Genomic DNA, 19,079 nt, shown 5'->3' with positions numbered 1-19,079 from the left:
ATGATTAAAGAAATGAAAAATGATCTTTCGTACTAAATTTACTATTTTACTATACTATTTTGCCTGACTTTAATATAAAAGAGGACAAAGTTATGAATTTCAGCGATTGTCTGCACATACTTACCTACTTATATATTTTTAAATTGTTTCAGAGAGTTTTCCAAGTGGCGGAGGTAGTACGAGCCAGCGGTTTCCTCTCCCGGTGACGTCCGACGACGAAGGGGGCACCCCTGGTCGGCCCGGTATGGACTACCCGGTGCTAACTTCCATTCCCAGTACCAGTTTCGACTGTAAGACCCAGCGTTATAAGGGTTTCTTTGCCGACCCTGAAACTAGGTGTCAGGTAAGACATGTCTCATATTTCGCACATAAAAATGCTCTGTACATTGCTTGCATTGTCGGTTCTGTATAGCGTAACCTAATATTGTGTTAAGTTTAGGTACAATCTAAATTTTATTTTGTAGTTTTCTCTTTTCAAATCAGTTTTTTTTTAATGTATATGTGTGAATTTAAATACTTATACCGCATAAAGCCTGCCTAAGAAACAGGGATTTAGTTCAGTTGGACATACTAAATCATATATTAGACTTATTGAAGATTCATATGTTCCTTCCAGGTATGGCATTATTGCGATCTCAATGGCGGCCAAGCTTCCTTTCTATGCCCCAACGGCACCATTTTCTCTCAAGCAGGACTAACTTGCGACTGGTGGTTCAACGTCCGCTGCGCTTCCACTACTCAGCTGTACGTTCTCAATGAGAGCCTTTACAAGTACATCTTGCCACATTCACCCAAGTTCCCCGAGGATTATAGTGGACCGCTCGTCGACAAGTAAGTATCTACGAGTACTTTCACTTCTTCGGGAATTAAATAATTTATATTGGAGGCTAAAGCAACAGAGTGCGAGATGATTATATCATCAGAATAATAATATTAAATTCTTTAAACTCATATCTATAAAATGACGTCATCTTAAAAAACAATTACTTGTACTAGGTACTACAAACAATTTGTACATTCTCCTAGCGACGTTTAACACTTACACGCTTCATAAAACAAATATAAATGCATAAAATAGGCGAAGGTAGAGATTGATAGTGCGATGCAAATCATAAATGATGATGAGCATCAAAAACCAACCATCAAATCTGTCAGGTACGAAACATTACCCTTGGCAATAATTTACCGTTCTGTCAGTCTTCAATTTTTTTCGCAACATATAATTGAATTATTAATAACAAAAACATAATAAATGTAATGAATTTATTAAAGTAATTCGAAGAAAATGAATACCTACTTTAGGTACATTTCCAACCGAGTTCCTAAATATTATACTTATATATCCAGTAATAATACCTGGTAATGTTGTGTAACCTTATAATGTGTATATTAATCAAACAAACGTAACTGAAATTTTTTTAAGAGCAAGTTTAATCAACCCACAACTTTTACACTCTTTAACTCTAAAAAAAGAAATGGTTTTTCCATATAATATCTACATGTATATAATAGTTAATTTATTTGAAGGAAGTCCCTTCCAAGCCGTTCCCTTGCAATATGGCTGAAATAAATAAAACTAACTTTGACTTCCTAACTTTAAGTAAGAAATTACGAAGTAAACTCTAAGTTTTACTTAATTTGTAATTAAAGTAAAAAAATTGTAAATACGAAAAATTTGCTTTGCTCTTTATTTTTGCTTAGCCAAAGTTCGTTTTATAAATCTCAGTCTAAAACAATTGTATACACCTGACAAATAAAACTTCTAATATTTATTTTGCGTGTGATATTACAGGTACCTCACGCTGAAATTTAAAGAAATGGAGGAGCAGTTCAAGAAGAACAAGAATAAACAAAAAGCGGCTGATAAGTCAGATTCTGACGAAAAAGATGAATCCAATGAAGACTCCAACGAAAAACAGTCAGATGCGACAGAGAAACAAGTAGATAGTGAAAACAGTGAAGTGGCCACGGTTAGTGAAGCCAGTGTTATAGTACAATCACCAGGTACAAGTGGCAATGTGGAGAGACTCCAAGATGAATAAAATCCAATACAGATACCTATCCTTGAAATTTGCAGCATATAAAATGGGATACTGAACCAAATTGGATCTTAGATTAAAGAATTGATTTTAACTTATTGATAAGGAAGGACGTAAACTGTGATAGTTTGAATTCCACGTAAGCGGAATACTGTTTGGTGAAAACTGACCATAGGTTAGACTACACGAATAAGTACTTAATTTTAACTTGAAATTGCAATGGACATGTGTCTAGAAGTTTAGTAACGCAAGAGCTAGAATATGAAAGTTGACACTGCCATTTTAATTAATAATTTTATTCTCATATGTTTGTAAGTAAAACGTACTTAAAATTATTGCACTTAATGTGCGGAGGTTTTTAACAGGAAAATTCCAATTAAAAATCGCCAAATTTGATTTCCTATTATAATAATTGCTATTTTTTGTTAATATATAGGTACCACTTTATGTTTAATATCAAAAGTAGAGAATTAAACTTGCCATATTTCGCCATGTTTAATTCATTGTTAGGCATATAGAATACTTGTGACGTTAGCGCGTTATTATTTTATTGAATTATTGTGGAATTATTCGATATTTTTTGGCTTTGAGTCAAGTTACTTTATAGTTGTTTAGATCATAGAATACTCATAGTGATATATTGTGCAATTTGTAAATACGTCGTTCTGCCATTAGATCATCAACATAAATGCATGTGCAATAAATTATTTATTTTTTTATAATTGGTTTTAATTAAGAAGAAACAATTAGTTCCATTTATTTAATGAATTTATTTACAAAGTTAAGATTTATGTAATAATAGTAATTAACAACTATGTGATACGGTTCACTTCGTTTTGCATTGATACAAGCAGCTATTATAACGAAAAATAAACTATAATACGTAAAAATTAAGTATAAAACACAAATATAATTCGGTAAATTAAAAGTTGATTGAGTATTAAATATGACTAGCTTCATGTCCAAATCTTTTCTTTGCTTTATATTATTTAATTCTACATTCTTAGATTGGGACTTAAAACATGAAATATAGTGATTAAATAGTTCTTACGTAATCTACGATTATATGGATGAGAATCACGAAATTCTAAACACAAATTTGCATTTTCTTATAATATCGCCTACGCACCCGGATCTATATACGTCTAATTTACCTTTAAATAACAATGTAATCGGAAATACCTATACAAAAATATAATTTTAGAATGAAGTTTCTTAAGATGTAGAAGATGAAGTGATTCTTAAACTAAGAGTATGTAAGTAATCCAGCCATTTTCGTAATTTTGAACACGCATTTCCAAAATTGATAACCATGACAACTAACTAAAACCTCAGAGTAACTAATATATTTCGTATTAGTTATTATGAGCTAATACTTAAATACTATTTGCCTACGTTTATTTACATAAGACCACGTCTCCATATCAGCGATCACAAGTTGTTTCCACTTCAGTCTTCAATCGTTCCCCGAACAAATTTATCTAGTCACATTTAATTAAATTAATGCGTCTAATACACGTGTATGTGATATTAAATATGTTTCAGACGCGCATACATGTACCTAGCCTAACACTTAGATTTACTACGGTAACTTTTGAGATGAAGCAAAATGAAAAGAATATTTACTAATCAAAATAGATTGGAAGCAGTACAAATATGTGCGAGCTTAAAAAGATAAAGAGCAACGAATTAATAACAGAAAGTATAACAAATCAGTAAAGTCCTTTTACAGTACATATTGTATAACTATCTCTACAGCATACCACTAAATTCGCCTTAAATTACCCTGTTAGTGAGAACATAAACGCTTATCCACTTACCTAAAATGAGATGATGCACGGAATCGTGCGGTAAATAGCTTAAATTTAAATGCAGAATGCACATCGAGAATGTCAATCTAAGATTACATCAGTAAGGTAAATACGGCGGTCGTTCGAATCCAGTGCAAGATGTAGAGGTCGGGTGGCGCTGCTGATGCCGGGCGCAGAGTCTGGGGCGTTTAATGCTTGAGCAGCAGCGCGGCGTGCTTGAGTCGCAGGTGCGAGCGCAGCGTGTCAATGCGGCTGTAGGTGGCGGGGCAGTAGGGACACAGGCTGCGCTGCGCCGTGTGCGAGTGGAAGTGGTGCCAGCGGTTGGAGACTTCCTTGCCGCACGACTTGCAGCGCCACAGCGCCGCACTCTCGGTGGCCGCCACGAACATGCTGTGGTACGAGTACTGCGGCGGCGCGGGCAGGTGCGCGCGCTCTGCAACAACGCGCGCCCTCAGCCAGCTACCAATGCGGCACCGCCAATCGCCTGTTCCCGCGCCGTACACATTATACACATTCGCCGTGCCTTCTGCTTACGTGATCGTGAGGCCACCTCGCTTTCGACGGGAGTCGAACCCGATTGCTGGGCAGCACGTGGCCGACGGCAGTAGCCAAGCGGCGGGAGCGACATGACACACAGGCTGACATCGGATCGTGCATTCGATGCGTTAAGGACATTGCGGGTGGGATGGGAGTGATACAAACGACTGAAACTACACGGATTGTAACATACCACAATTTAATGTAAAAATTAGTAATAAATACAACAGATAAATGCAGGAGTTTGCAACATGTTAAAATTGCATTACATAACATCAAACAATGTGAAAAAAATAATTTGCATTAACTGCTTGCATAAAACAAAATTATTTAAATTAAACGTTTAACGGAGGCATCAAACCAAGACATCAAACAAAGTATTATAAACAACAAATAGTTCATAAAATTTCATGTAAAAATATAACAAGACTGATTGTCAGCTGTTAGGTACACGATTTGACACCCCCTCCCTATTAGGTAATTATTTATTACACTATTGTGATATACGACACTATAACAAATTTGCTAATGTTACAAGTACAAACAAAAATAACTATTAGACCATTGCTATCCTGAAAATAACCACAGAGCTCGTCCTGCACTCCATTGATTTAAAATGATAAAGATCACATCATTGTGATATAAGTGTAAATTTTATAATACAATAATTGGAATATTCAATTAGATTGGCCAAATAAGTGACTAGGTCCACAAGACCTCAATTTCATAAGACTAAATTTAGTAATTCGTTAACCTTATGTATAAATTCCATATGGCATAAAGTTAGCTTTCATTAAGTCCAATTACGTGGTCACTATAATTCATTAAGTTGCTCACTTTCTGAAAGCTGAAAAGAGATCAAAGGGAGATATTTTCTGAGCCAAACGATGTGATACTCCAAAATTTTCTGGCCAGACACTATCATAGTATCCTAACCTAAAATATCTAAAATAATATTCTATGTTACTAATCAATCGATTTGCTAAACAGCAAATGTAATATTTAAAATTGGTCTCGAGTGATAGTAATATACAAATGCATTCACGATTAGACGAAGCGTTAGGAAACGGACGACCGAGCGTTGCCCGCGCGAGGCCCGAGGCTGACGCCAGCGCTTAGACGACTCGCCGGGCGAGGGCCCGCGCCCGCCGGATAGCTATGATCTACTTCAACAATAGACGACAACTGCGCGCAATAAATTAATAAACAGTACACAACTATTACGATTGGCAGAGGTAAACAAGCTAATCTTAATATTACCAGCTATAAAACCTGTACATCACCGTAACCCAAACTGCGTTTCACTAGGTAGAAATAGAAATTAGGAGTAGTTCACTTATGTAAATACAAATAGGTAGTTACTCTCTTTCAAAGACATTATTATATACTTTTAAAATATCCTTTAGTTTGGTTACGTAATTAAATAACTAGTAATATTGCACTGAGTATGAAATGCTATCAAATAATAAGCGCCCACGTTATACGAACGGTAAGTATAAAATCTTTTAATACCTTAAAGTAAATATATTATATCTTTGTGGAAGAAATGTTTGGTGACACTGTACAAATGCGAGGGGACGCCGAAGCTTAGTGCTTATTTATATGTTCCAAGTGGGCCCCTATATCCAATAGACAATTGTATAATCTAGCTATGAGTATGACTATTTTTAAAAAATTGCACAAGTGAAATGTATGTTCACAGCTACTAAACAGCACTAACGCCATTATAAATTATGGAGACGATCACGGATCGCTATTCTGGAAGCGGTAGTCCCTAATACCATTAGGCTTATTATTTATTTGGTAGACAATGATCAGATTTATATAAACGGTGTCTTATCATTCTACGTACATTAGTAAATTTTAAGATCTGGAAAAAGTAATATCTCGCGAGTGATACTGTAATCTCTATGCGTGACGATCATGTATGATACCCGTTGACCAGACTGATGCGACCTCTGATGCTAGATGCCTTACGATAATGTAAATTAACTAATCATAAACATGTTAATAATATTACATTAGGAGTCGAATCGTGGCGTGTTAACACTCTTGGTTCTAGCACCTTTCCATTTTATCACATACTGTTACCGTACCACTCTAAATGTTTAGCTAAAATGTAACAATCTTAATTCTTAATTGAAAATACATACATATACGCTAGGTTAGTCCCAATCGTAGAATGCCAATATTAGTTACTAAATGCGCAACCTCGAAACGTTCTTTCATATCTTAAAATAATGAAAGAGGTCATAGACCCCAAGCACCGATCACACGAGGGCTGCACACGCACCATTCTTGCCACGAGGGCGACACCGCGACGTTACGTGCCCGTTACGACAACTAAACACCTACCAACGATAAAATAATAAAACTTGTTAACATCTCAAGAAATATTACTCCCGACTGACAACTGAATATAAACCAAATCAATGTTACTACAAGACGAATCAATAATAAAAACAAACAACACTAATAAATCATATATAGTTATATAAATATAAAAGTATAGTAAATCAGACAATAGAATATATCTAAGTATAAAAAAACAATCTCCGTAAATAGATCAACTAGTCTAGTATAAAAATCTTTTCGTATGTTTCCTTAGGCGCTATCCGTTAATACATCACAAATCCTTAACAAATTATCCATCTTGCAAAGGCCTCATGGAGTAACAAATGCATCTACTCTGAGATTCAGTCAATATTTATATGTCGTTGACCAACGACAGATCACAATCTCTCAATGTCCAGTCTAGATTCCGTTCTGATGTAGTTTCGCCCACCCAAAAGATGTAATAACATAAATACAATTAGCTACAGGAAACTCATAATTTCCTATCTAATGAATAAATATAACAAGAAGTGTTGACCCGCTTTGGGCCAGTTAATAGCCAGCATCACTTCGCGGTCGCACCGCTACTCAATATAAGTATATTCTTAATAGCTTAAGATCCTACCGATACAATATAAAAAATAATATGGTAATAATAAAATTAACATCATATTATTGCTTTTGCCCGTTCCCGTACAGCGATTGGTATAGAAAAAAATTTGCTTACTCACTATATACGCTTCGAGTCATTATTTTAGTAACATCGACATTATAGGTTCATTCCTTACGCGGAAATCTTAAACAAGGTCACACTGGGGCAAGTCAAATGCACAACCGAGACAATACTAACGAGTCTCTCATCAAGAGCGAGAAGAACTCAATTCTAAGGCCCGCTTAAGTAGTAGCACTCAGCTTAATCCTAAGTAGGAAGTGTTTCGACGCGAGACGGTCCGTTAAAATTTTGACACATCAACAAAGAGAGTCCGTGCTGGCCGAGGCGAGAGCTCACAGAGCGTCGAAGCCGAGCCAGTACATGGACAATCAGTCGAAGCCCGCGTCCAGGTGGTTGGCGAACATCGGCGCGTGCTGGTGCGGTGGCAGCGGCGCGGGCGCGGGCGGCGGCGGGGGCGCGGGGGGCTCGAACTTGCGCGTGTCGGGGTTGTACGCTGGGTGCTTGAACTTGCAGTGCGTGCGCAGGTTGTCGGAGCGCGTGTACGTGGCACGGCACAGCGGGCACTCGAACCGTCCCGGGAAGTGCACATGGTAGTGGTTGCGGATGTGGGTCACCACCTTGCCACACAGCTTGCAGCGGTGCAGGTTCAGCGCCCCCGCCACGCGCTCGAACGTCAGCCGCATGTGCCAGCCCTTCGAGCCTGCAACCACCAACCACCCCGCTCACTCTCTCGCTACGAGCTACCGCCGCGGCGATCCGCCCTTCGCGTCCCAAGGCGTATATCGCTATCACACGACAACGCCGCAGTGCCAACTCTACCCGCGTCACGACTATAGTCTGTGCATTTAACGATCGAGTCTTTTTCTATATTAACCAGTTGGTTCTGCAGCGATTGCTATGTAGTGCGATTCGATCCAAGGATACGGACTAGTTTCAAAAAGATACAGCGACTTTAAACAATACTTTATATAAATAATATACATATTCAGCACTAGTCAAAGCTTCAATATAGACTGTTAACGCTGTACTAATGCTGTCCTAACTCTATTATGTAGTAAGCTTTAATAAATATATACAAATAATTGAAGAAGATTCGACATGATTATACTTAACGAAATCATAATAATATATTGAATGGATAATCCATGCACAAATGATTCAATGATATTGAAGAAAATGGTGTTTGTTATTGATTGTTATAGTAAACGCATGATGTTCTGTTAAATACTGTCACCAAGCCTGTACACAAGAGGTGATCCGTAGAGAGAAATAGGTCTGCCATATAAATAAACCAAGCTAGGGAAGAGGATGAAAATGAAAAGAAAAATAGGTATAAATAAAGGAATATATTTGCAACAAACACACAGTAACGATAAAATTACATAAGAATCAAATTAAAAGTCCATGTTTAAAGTAAAGAGAATTAAACTAAAATTAAGAAATATGTCCTTAATTACATAATGAAAAATCAGTCTTGGCACTAGCAGGAGGCTAGTTACGCACGATTATATCTACAAGGAACATCGAGCAAGAGATCACGAGATTCGTTTGTACACTGTTCAGGGGCGGATGACGATAAACATATCAAGCGATTCGCGTAATTTCGATAGCAACATCAAGCTCGCGGATGTGGGATTATGTACAGTTAATCGAAATAAAGGTTTGCAGTAGCGAGCGCCGCGAAAGTGTCACGGGATACGGGACCGCTTAATGCTCTCATGCAAGCGGTATTTGCACCGTCACAAACTGTACATAGTTATCATTTCTGAGTATTTCTAATTTACGTACTTTAATTCTAGATTGTTTGTGTTTGAGATAATTACAAAAAAGTGAGAGAAAAAAAGTAATTCATAATAATCGTTGACATGTTTGGAGAGTTTAATCCGGCCCATGAACAAGCAGTTAAATAAGTACATAATACAATAATTTAAACATAGTTATCGATAACAGCCTAAACACAAGTTAAATTTTATAGTTAATCACATTATGCCTAGAACTTAAATTTTGAACAAAAATTAATGTGTGTTAAAAGTAAAAGCGAAAATCGGGGCAGAACTTTTAATTATTAGTCGACATCGAATGTAGTTGCTTCGTAATCCAAGTTAACAAAATAATGTTTTTAAACTTTAAGTATTAAGTATGTGTAGTATATGGTTGGTATTAGTCGTGAATTTCGCTTTTACTTAGTTAATTTTAAATTACTAAAATGTAAAATTTATTCAAATTAAACACACCACACCTTATACTAAATTACAAAATGGTAATTGTTAGAACCAATGAGTAAGCGCACTTGTGTTAGATTCTGATAAAGTTAGTGCATAAGAAAATTATTGTCAAGCTTAGAATAATATCGTAAACGAATTAAACTATTGTCACCCAAAGTTTTCTCCCAAGTTAAGAATTCAAGAAAGATAAAGCAAAAATGCCAGTAAACCAAATGGCGTATTTGTTTTCTACACTATCGGCTACGAGGATTCACATTTTGTCTGAATGTTGGATAAGTTATTAGCACCGAGAACGGAACAGTGTTTCATGCGCAGGTGTCTCTTTAGGTTGTCCGCCCGGGTCAGTACGATGGGGCACAAAGGACACTTGTGCTGTTCCGGGTTGTGCGACTTCATGTGTTTCTTTATATTGGTCACGAGTTTTCCGCACACGTTGCATGGCCACGGAGTTCCGTGCGGTCTTTGGTTCAAAGCTAACTTATACGATCTAACTAATGATTCGATATTCGTTAATTTGTGGCAGAGAGGCTCCTGTGGTATACTATTCTCGTCAACACCATTGTTTTCACCTGCAAGATATGTAACTCCTTCATTGCTCTTACACTGATTATTTTTTTACGCTATCTATGACGTCACACATCAATCGTTGAATTGTCGAATGTTTCGTTCACACTTAACCCGCAAAACCACAACCCATCATTTCATTTCATACATGCAAGTCGTGAAGCATATTGCTCGTTCAATTCATTAGGTTCTTCAAACAACTGTAATGTTACAAGCACTACCTTCTGAATAATAGATAAAATTTTGGTACGTACTGAATATGTTACAAGGCTAATCGATGTCGAGGTTTCGTTACCTATTGTTCAAATTAAAATAATGAAATACACACTACATGTGGATATTGCACTTTTGCCTCTCGGGGGGCGCCAAATCATCACCTGACGTAACCATTACACCGATTTCTTCACGTCGTTATATAGAAAGTCTACAAGCGTAATGAAAAATATAAGCGGCAATGGTAGTGTTTATTGCAAATTAGAGTGGGATGATAAGCAAATGTATCGCATGCGCTGAAGTGCCAGACATGCATCCAGTGACCAAATGCTAAAAGTGTCTATGACAGTTCTAGGGATCGATTTATAAAATCGCCAATCGTAAAAGAAGTCCTTTGGCATTCCTAGACATTTTTAACACATAAATGCAAATCATAATGATACAACACGGTTTTCGTTCCAAGCAACAATAAATCTTTACCAATTTTAGAAGACGTATTAGTTTAAATTCTTTAAAACTTTTTATTAAATGAACTAATATTTATCATGTTATCAAAACGCGTTATTTGTGTTAAAAAACAAGTTTTTGTAGGTTAATGTTCAATAACTGGATAAATTTTGCATAAAATACGATATTGATCTCAATTCAAAGAACAAATAAATAAAGATTTATTGCAATTTTACAAATTCTATGATCACTAACTTAAATCATTCTTAAGTAGACATTCTAATTGCCCAGCCAGCTAGGGTACACTCAAAAGATGAATTTTTCTTTAGGTTAGTGGTCGTTTGAATATAACAAAAAAAGAAAAAGACTCACCGTCGATGGTGTCTGTCTGGTCCGGTTGTGGTTGCAGGATGGGTTCACTGTCGTTGCAATCATTCCCGAGCGAGTGCTGGTTTAGCATCGTGGCCATCTCGGTCATTCCCATTGGCTGAAAAATGGCAAGTTTTTGTGTTAACTTACCGTAATATTTAAGACTGGTTTTAGTGAATACGCAGACTTTTATATAGCGTAAAAATTATGTTGACGACATTTTTGGGATTTAAAACAACGAATGCATGAAAAACAATGGATATTTTTTGTTGTAATTATTTATTAGCACTTTTGAAAATAATTATTAAGTTCAGAAATAATGAAATGCATCTGCTTGCCATCTACTTTTCGTACTATTTCCTGTCCCAAACAGAAACGTCATAAACTTTTCAATCTAAAGATAACTAGTAATAAATAAAGTCACGAGCACTGACGATGGCCAGAGTCACAGCCGCTAATGAATGAACAATTTTCATTCAAATTTAAGTGATTGTTATAATATAAATTTAAAAAATTACAATGTTTAGTTGAGTTTCTCATTAAGTTCTTATGTTTATTTTTACAATGTTCAATGTTTTCTCATTTGCTTATATTTCATTAAGGCACAACATATAGAAATTGATTTTTAGAATGTACGTTAAAAACTATTAATTCTATTTATTAAGACAAGTACGGGGACTGTTTGAAATATCACATTTTCAAGTTACTAAATATCGATTAGGCATTGAAATTTAGTCAAAATATTCTAAAATTATTTATGGTTTGTTTAGTTCACTGTCACTACATGTCTTTTCATTCATGGACGCTTTCAAGCTCTGCGAGTGTTCACGGTCATGGCAAAATTTATGCGCCTTACACTTATCGTGATGGTTTACAATTTCCAGCTTGAAGTTAGCATTGCCTTCAATGAATGACGTTTTATTCACGGTCAACTCTTGTGACCATTTTCGGCAATATGTACAGAACATTATATGCTGATTTTTATCGTACTGTAACCAAGGGTACAGTGCTAGCTAGCTGGGTCGAAATTGGCCGCCTTTTTTCACGTTATTCGGAGATTGTTTTGGTTGCATTGAAGAAAGATTCATTTGTTGAGGCGGTTGCACAATGATAAGATCCAATGGGGCAACTACGTTGGGTTCTATACATTCTTCCCAGTCGACCCCGGGAGGCCAGATCTGGTGGTGATCTGCTGACAACGAAGGAAAGGATCTGCTTTATAACCAATTACGCGTACTACCCGACTCCATTTTTTTAAAGGCAGATCCCTTCCTTCCCGTCGACAGGATTTTAACATATTTCGAAGTGCAATGTTAATAGAAAGCGATTGAAAAATTAAATTACAAAATTAGGGCAGAAGAAAAAGATGGTCTTTATGTCGACAAAACAAGTGGGTAAAAACTAAGGTGTCATAAAATACTTACGCTACGACTTACCGCTACGCTGCTGTCGATTGAAGAGTTGAGACATGGGAGAGAAACGAGACACACGGCACGCAGAAGCAACGAATGTGAGAAGGGTAGTTACCGGCAGGTGCGTCTGGTCGTAGTGCGAGGGCGGGTGGTTGGGGTGCGCGGGCGGCGCGTAGGGCGCGTCGGGCTCCTGCTTCACGAGCGGCGTGTGCGCGGGCGAGCGCGCGGCGCGCACCGGCGTGTGCGCTGGCGGCGGCGTCGACGGCTCCGACCCCGAGCCCGTCGACCCGCCCTTCACGGACTTCACGAAGTGACACTGCAATTGGAGCGCCGTTCAGTTTCTGTTCTCGGAAGGCTTCGGGTGGACTACTTTTGGTACTTTCGATTTGGAGTAATCAAATTTGCTAGTTCGAACAGCCTACAATTTAACTTACGATTCTAGGTTCTAGAAAAAAATAAGGAAAAGGCGAAAAGTAAAGTGTTCCTGTGCTTCGGCCCAGTCGCACGGAAAAGCTCTTGCAAAGGTTGGAGCGTAACGCCCTTTGGCGTGCATCAGAGCCCGGCAATGTGTTACCTCGTAGTGGCGATAAGACAGATCATCGTCGCGGGGTACGGCGGAGTTCTTCCTGCGGCGCTTCTCGGGCGGGACGGCCAACGGGTGTGCGGCCGGAGCGGGATGCGCGGGAGCGTGCGAAGGCAGCGGCGTCGCCGGCCCGTGCGCCGCGGGCGGCGTCGCGAACGCCTCCCCGCGCGACGACAGGTTCTCGGCGCTCGCGCCTGGCGTCGACCGCTCCTCCGACTGCCGATGTCAAATCCACATTGGGCTTTACCCGGAACAACGATTACGAAGTCCTCAACTACGATTCAAATTTCTTATCTCCTATAAATATAAGTTCTCATAAATCTTACTGTTCATACTTTTCCAGTAAAATTAAATCGAAAACATTTCGTGTATTTTAGGTATATATGGAACTACCAGTTCTGGGCGTGAAAAATATTCATTGCTACATTATACTTCAGAAGGGTCATTGAGCCATCGTCGCCCAAAGGTCAAGGTCGTCCATTTTAATTTTAAACAATACAAAAGTGAAGCAACTAAAAAAAAAATCTGAATTGTACATACATAGAATTACAGTGATTTGAAAATTAGAGTAATAATATGTGCTGTAATAATATGTAATATTCCTTTGCTAAGAATTTAAGAAATAACATATAAAATTACCTTAGGATTTAATGTATTGTTTTCTGTCAAACCTCTAACTTGTAAGCTTTCAGCAGTTTTTAGGAACATCGGTAGCATATTTTGGCCAACATTCACCTCACCCTGAAATATGAAAAATTATTCTATTATCAAATACGTGTAGGAGTTTGTATTGAATCAATATAAGAAACACGTTATTAAAAGATCAAAATGTAATTTATGTGTGCCTACCTTATACATGAAGTCCAATAAAGACTTCATCTCTGAGAACCTTACATCTTTGAGGAAAATTATAGGATGCGGATGTGAGTTCTGCAGGAATATACTTTCAAAGTAAGGGGAACACGCCGATAGTATAGTCTGATGTGCCTAGAACAACACCAAAGGGCAATTTTAAAATAACCCCAGCACTTCAAAACAAAAGAAATGATGCACAGCTATAATCTTTCAAGGTCTTTTCTATTAGGTATAGTTAGTAACAGTGCATACAAGCATTTTGGCAGATCTATTCTTATTTTAATTAGGTAGTACTTTTGTCTTCGTAGCAAATATATCGCGCGTCACGCTTTACTTAGGTTTATTTTTAATTCTTTTAAATGTAGGACATTTAAATATTGCTTCAGGTTATTTTGTTATTCAGTAAAGTATGTTTCTAAAGTTTTTAAAACTGACTTTATATATTAAAGTATGAATTAACATAAATGCTTCCACATAAGCCACAATACCGAAGCGATTTGAAAATGTTAAACAAGTAAGTTTTAATTCAGTTCTCTATAAATATCCATGCCGCGAAGAGGTCCTATACAAATACATTAAATTGGCTGCCTGGCTGAACCCTAAAAAGCGCCGTAAAACGGCTGCAACAAAAATTAGAAAGTTTAAAAATCATGCAGCTCTTCTGTCCTTATCTATGGTTGCTTTCGACCTACAAAACAACTGCATTTTATTAGTGTTAAACTTTTCAATTTTCTTATTGGTGAATAGTTTAAAAGCTTGACCAGTAACAATAATGTTAGTTAGTATTATAGAAATTGTAATTGTATTGTAGTATAAAATAATCAAAGTTATTACTTTGAGTATTTCATAGAACAATTTTAAAAAGTTAAATATAAAAAGTTCACATTTTAACACAGATAGTACCAAATCTAATCTATAAAAATCTAAGCACTACAAAAAATATCACTAGGTAGTTAAATATACAACCTTGTAAAATTTGCAAATATTTAAATGTTTTAAATTGTAGCTTACCTTAGTTAATATGAACATAGACAACTATGATGAATGAAATTCAAACTTAATTTTCTGGAGTAAAATCCAATTCATTGCAATTGTTGTTTAATACTATTGTGGACTATGTACAAACAATAAAAGGTTTTTTTGTATGTAACATATAAAAGCTGTCACAATAGGAATTGGAAGTCAAGGAACGGATTATTAATCATAATTGTTTTATTGATTGTGTTTACTTAAAATAATGTATTAGTATGAATGGGATTAAACTAATATTAGTTCTTTTACTAATTATGTAATTGGTAAATATTATTATTATCTCCTTTATTGCGGCCACTAGGCTTGTGCCAGTGTCGGTTTTATAAGAATAATTTAAAAATTATGGCGATCATCACCAGTGGCAGTAGTTATGAATTTACACTGAGAAAAAAACTATCAATGAAAGGCTTTATATGCACCAATGCGTCATGTTATTACTTTCTTATTTGAGCTAAGAATGATTTAAAACATACATCCCTTTCAGAAATTAAAATATGTTAATATAAAAAAAATATATAGGATATATGGATATACTTCAATTTTTAAAAGAGCTCCACAATAAGAATTTTTCAGAAAATTTTTAGGTATATATATTTTTTGTTTTGGGCATTTTAAACATCCAAATAAATCAATGATTCAATTATTTGTATATAATATTATTATATATTATTTGACAATAGGTACTCATACCTGTTTAGTATTCAAACAAAGTGAATATAGTTTGTATGTTTATTGCAGTTAGATATATGAAATAAACTAAGTACATTCCTATTCATGTTATTAAAAAAAGAAAATAAAAGAACATTTGTTAACTTTTCAACACTGTAAGTAATTTGTAGTATATTTCATCAAGATACTACCTAATTGATTCATAATGATAGTGTCAACAAATTGTTTATGAATAATGCTACTACTTATTGCATTTGTTACTCATTATTGTTTACTACAGTATTCAGTTTGTTATGGCACAACAACAAACAAATCAAGCAACATGTCCATTATTTATATTTACTTCCTGTATTGTGAATTATGACATAACTGTAAATAACTTTGTGAATAATGTATTTTTGTTAATAAAAGTAACCACAACTGCAACCTTCTGAAAGCTATAAGTTCTTTTCAAAAGCCAATTTACAGCTTCGTATGACATTAACTCATAATTTAAGAAAGAAGAGAATGAACAATCATAAATCACATGAGAATTAAAAAAAAACTAGTGTGTGCCCAAAATAAAACAGTTTTCTTTGTACAACAACAATCAATTTGAAAGACTCATTTGAACAACTGTTTTACACACCTGCTGCTATGGCTGAGGAAACATTTTTTTCATATTGTTAAAGGGCTAAATGTACATTACAATTTTGGAGATGTTTGCAAAAACCAAGAATAGTAAAATATATTTTGGATGTCTACCAATATTTTAAGATTAACTGTTATTGCACACAAATTCATAGTCTATTGGTATATCAAAATTGCAAAGAGTAGTTAAGCATATTTACTGTATAAGAGTAACTGTTATTTTATTCAAAAATCCATAAAACATGTCAATTTTGAGACTGCAATAAATAATAGTTTGTACAGTGATAATGTTATAGATGGTTAGATAAGAAATGAGGATGAGTTACCTTGACTGTCTCCCCATCACAGGCCAGCGTAACATCGCAGAGAGCTTCCCGCTGCAGCAGGCTTGCAAGCACATCAGTCAGGTTGTTTGGATGATTGTTCCAGCGCAAGCAGAACTGCTGGTCCATTATTGGTGCTAGTGTCAATGACCGTGCTGCAAACAACATGCTTCTATAAGATTACACACTTATTACAAGCTTCATTAAAAAAATCTCAAGTAACACTTCTTACACCTTCTGAAAACATTGACGAACTAGATACAGTTGGAAAATCTAAACTAACATTACCCAGAAATTAAACAAACGGTAATTAGAGACGTGCGCCGGTTATCAAATTTGTACTGAGATACCTACTAGGTATATGCAAAAAATTGGCGGCCATAGGGCCTAGATAGGAGAGAGATAAGTGACATCAGCGGCTCGAATTAATGGGGGCCGCGGCCGCGGGCAGCGAGCTTACTGTACTCCACATTGACAGTTAGCCCGCCGACACATATCTACTTGTTGCATGTTCCAAACGAGACCCATACATTATGTAATTTAGCTCCTGAAGACGGGCCGCGCGGCCACCGACCCTACGGGACGCGGAAGCCTCTAGCCGCTTCTATAAACGAGTTTAAAAAAGTAGTACCGCTCGCCAAAAAAATCGCAACATGCTGACACCGTTATAATCGCCAAGCTGGATGGCCCAGTTGCAATCTCCACACGCTAGATTTTAGAAATTTCAGAATGTACCACTATTTGTTGTTATCACATATCACGCCGCGTGCCTAGATTTTGGCAACCGAAGATATACGGGATTTCTAAGCGCGTAGTTGTGTCAACTTTGGCTATTCGTAGCGCCATTTGCAGATCCCGTATCGCAGAATCTGAGAATTTTATTACCAATCAACACCAAATTTTCGTATTTTGCACTACTAATTCACTATCACTAATATTTATCAACCTTTAGACACACAATAACTCAATATTTCCTAACTCACCATTTGCAAAAATTTTGCCATCACAAACGCCACCCGACCCCTACCTTGCACTGTCTTTTTGACCACACACACATCTCGATTTCCGTGTTCACTCACGGCCTTCGGAATATCTTTCACATCATAATCGGCCAGTATTCGCAACGCGAACTTCACACGCTTCTCCCTACGTGGCGGTAAATTCAAATTTTGCAATTATACGATTTTCTTTTATTTACATTAATTGCACCTGAATTTTCGTTTTGCTATGTATTAATCAAGACAAGCAAAGATATAATGACTATCATCAAATTTAGCTTCATATTTAGCTAAAATTAAGTGTTTTTAAGGATTTCTATCAAGTCACAGATAATGCACTAGTGAGGTTAGGTTATATTGCTAAAATGTAACACGCGCTTTTTGACAGAACGTGCATTGAAACTGTTAAAACACACGTTAAAAATGTTTGTTTCAGTTTAAGTCATGCTGTGTTTTAATCAAAGCATGATTTTGATTAAAAGGGATTGATAGATAACATTGGCCTTGACATTAGGTTTACAAAAATTTGCAACTTGACACATAGCGCCATCTATAGGCATCTTTAAGCAGATTCAGTCTTTGAATAATACACTAGATGACGCTGCAATATCGTATCCAAGCAGTTCTCAACTATAGCAAAGGACAATGACCCCTTTTGTTGGCATATTTTTTACACTGCAATTTCTATGCTATTTTTATCATTCGTGTTAAATTATTACAATTAACCGGTAACTATAACAATCGAAGCTCTGTTTTATCTGAGCGTACTAAGATATTTAGTAGGTTGTATATAAATAATAGCAATATACACACACACCTGTACACTTTCTAGCTCTACAAACATACCGTCTTGATCTTGTTTTTGAATTCTAAGAATTTATTAGTACTGTGCAGCCTTGTCCAGCATATAAGTGGCATTTTATAAATTATGAATTCCTTCATATATTTCTAAAAGCTGAATATGATATTCGTGGCTGTAAAGCTTGCTTTGAGGCATACGGTTACAGAGTAATTATATATACAAGGTACTTACTTAGCTATAACATTCTTTTTTGCCAAAACGAAGTCATGATTGCGTAGGAAGGCAACCTATAAAATCGGGCACTGATATTTAGAGGTAACAGGTAGGTACGTGGCTAGTTACGTAAACAACAATTAAGTACTTAATTACCTATTTATATTTTAAATGTTCCGTTATGTTGCATATGAGTTGACTTCATGTACATTTCGTACTTTCAAGATATCTATCTATTATATTAAACTCAAACTAAAATAGTAAACTTGCCTCTTACTAAATTAATATACATATGTACGTGATATATATATATATATATATATATATATATATATATATATATATATATA

At 36.2% G+C, this 19,079-nt stretch overlaps 2 protein-coding genes across 10 annotated transcripts in view; one reads left to right on the top strand and one right to left on the bottom strand.

The window, feature by feature from the left end:
- The window catches only part of LOC113237799, a 37,140-nt gene extending 34,656 nt beyond the window's left edge, over nucleotides 1-2,484 (top strand). The window contains exons 3-5 of the mRNA XM_026474467.1: nucleotides 153-343; nucleotides 617-831; nucleotides 1,793-2,484. Coding sequence (XP_026330252.1) covers nucleotides 153-343; nucleotides 617-831; nucleotides 1,793-2,042 — 656 coding nt within the window. The 3' untranslated portion in view covers nucleotides 2,043-2,484. The remainder of the gene's footprint in view (nucleotides 1-152; nucleotides 344-616; nucleotides 832-1,792) is intronic.
- A 967-nt stretch (nucleotides 2,485-3,451) lies between these two features.
- LOC113238017 (sex determination protein fruitless) overlaps nucleotides 3,452-19,079 on the bottom strand; it is an 84,693-nt gene continuing 69,065 nt past the window's right edge. For 2 of the 9 annotated variants that reach the window (XM_026474739.1, XM_026474740.1), the window contains 7 exons: nucleotides 16,720-16,871; nucleotides 14,057-14,194; nucleotides 13,847-13,948; nucleotides 13,199-13,423; nucleotides 12,740-12,940; nucleotides 11,216-11,330; nucleotides 6,860-8,094 (listed from right to left, as the gene is read on the bottom strand). In XM_026474739.1, coding sequence (XP_026330524.1) covers nucleotides 7,763-8,094; nucleotides 11,216-11,330; nucleotides 12,740-12,940; nucleotides 13,199-13,423; nucleotides 13,847-13,948; nucleotides 14,057-14,194; nucleotides 16,720-16,871 — 1,265 coding nt within the window. In that variant the 3' untranslated portion in view covers nucleotides 6,860-7,762. Of the gene's footprint in view, nucleotides 4,284-6,857; nucleotides 8,095-8,531; nucleotides 10,189-11,215; nucleotides 11,331-12,739; nucleotides 12,941-13,198; nucleotides 13,424-13,846; nucleotides 13,949-14,056; nucleotides 14,195-16,719; nucleotides 16,872-16,948; nucleotides 17,145-17,699; nucleotides 17,817-19,079 lie in introns of those variants that run through there. The other 7 variants (XM_026474741.1, XM_026474742.1, XM_026474738.1 and 4 more) reach the window with 7 other exon arrangements.

Source organism: Hyposmocoma kahamanoa, unplaced genomic scaffold, assembly GCF_003589595.1.
Source record: "Hyposmocoma kahamanoa isolate Upper Pololo Valley unplaced genomic scaffold, ASM358959v1 94, whole genome shotgun sequence".
Classification (NCBI taxonomy): domain Eukaryota; kingdom Metazoa; phylum Arthropoda; class Insecta; order Lepidoptera; family Cosmopterigidae; genus Hyposmocoma; species Hyposmocoma kahamanoa.
This window is presented reverse-complemented; position numbering and strand designations above follow the sequence as displayed.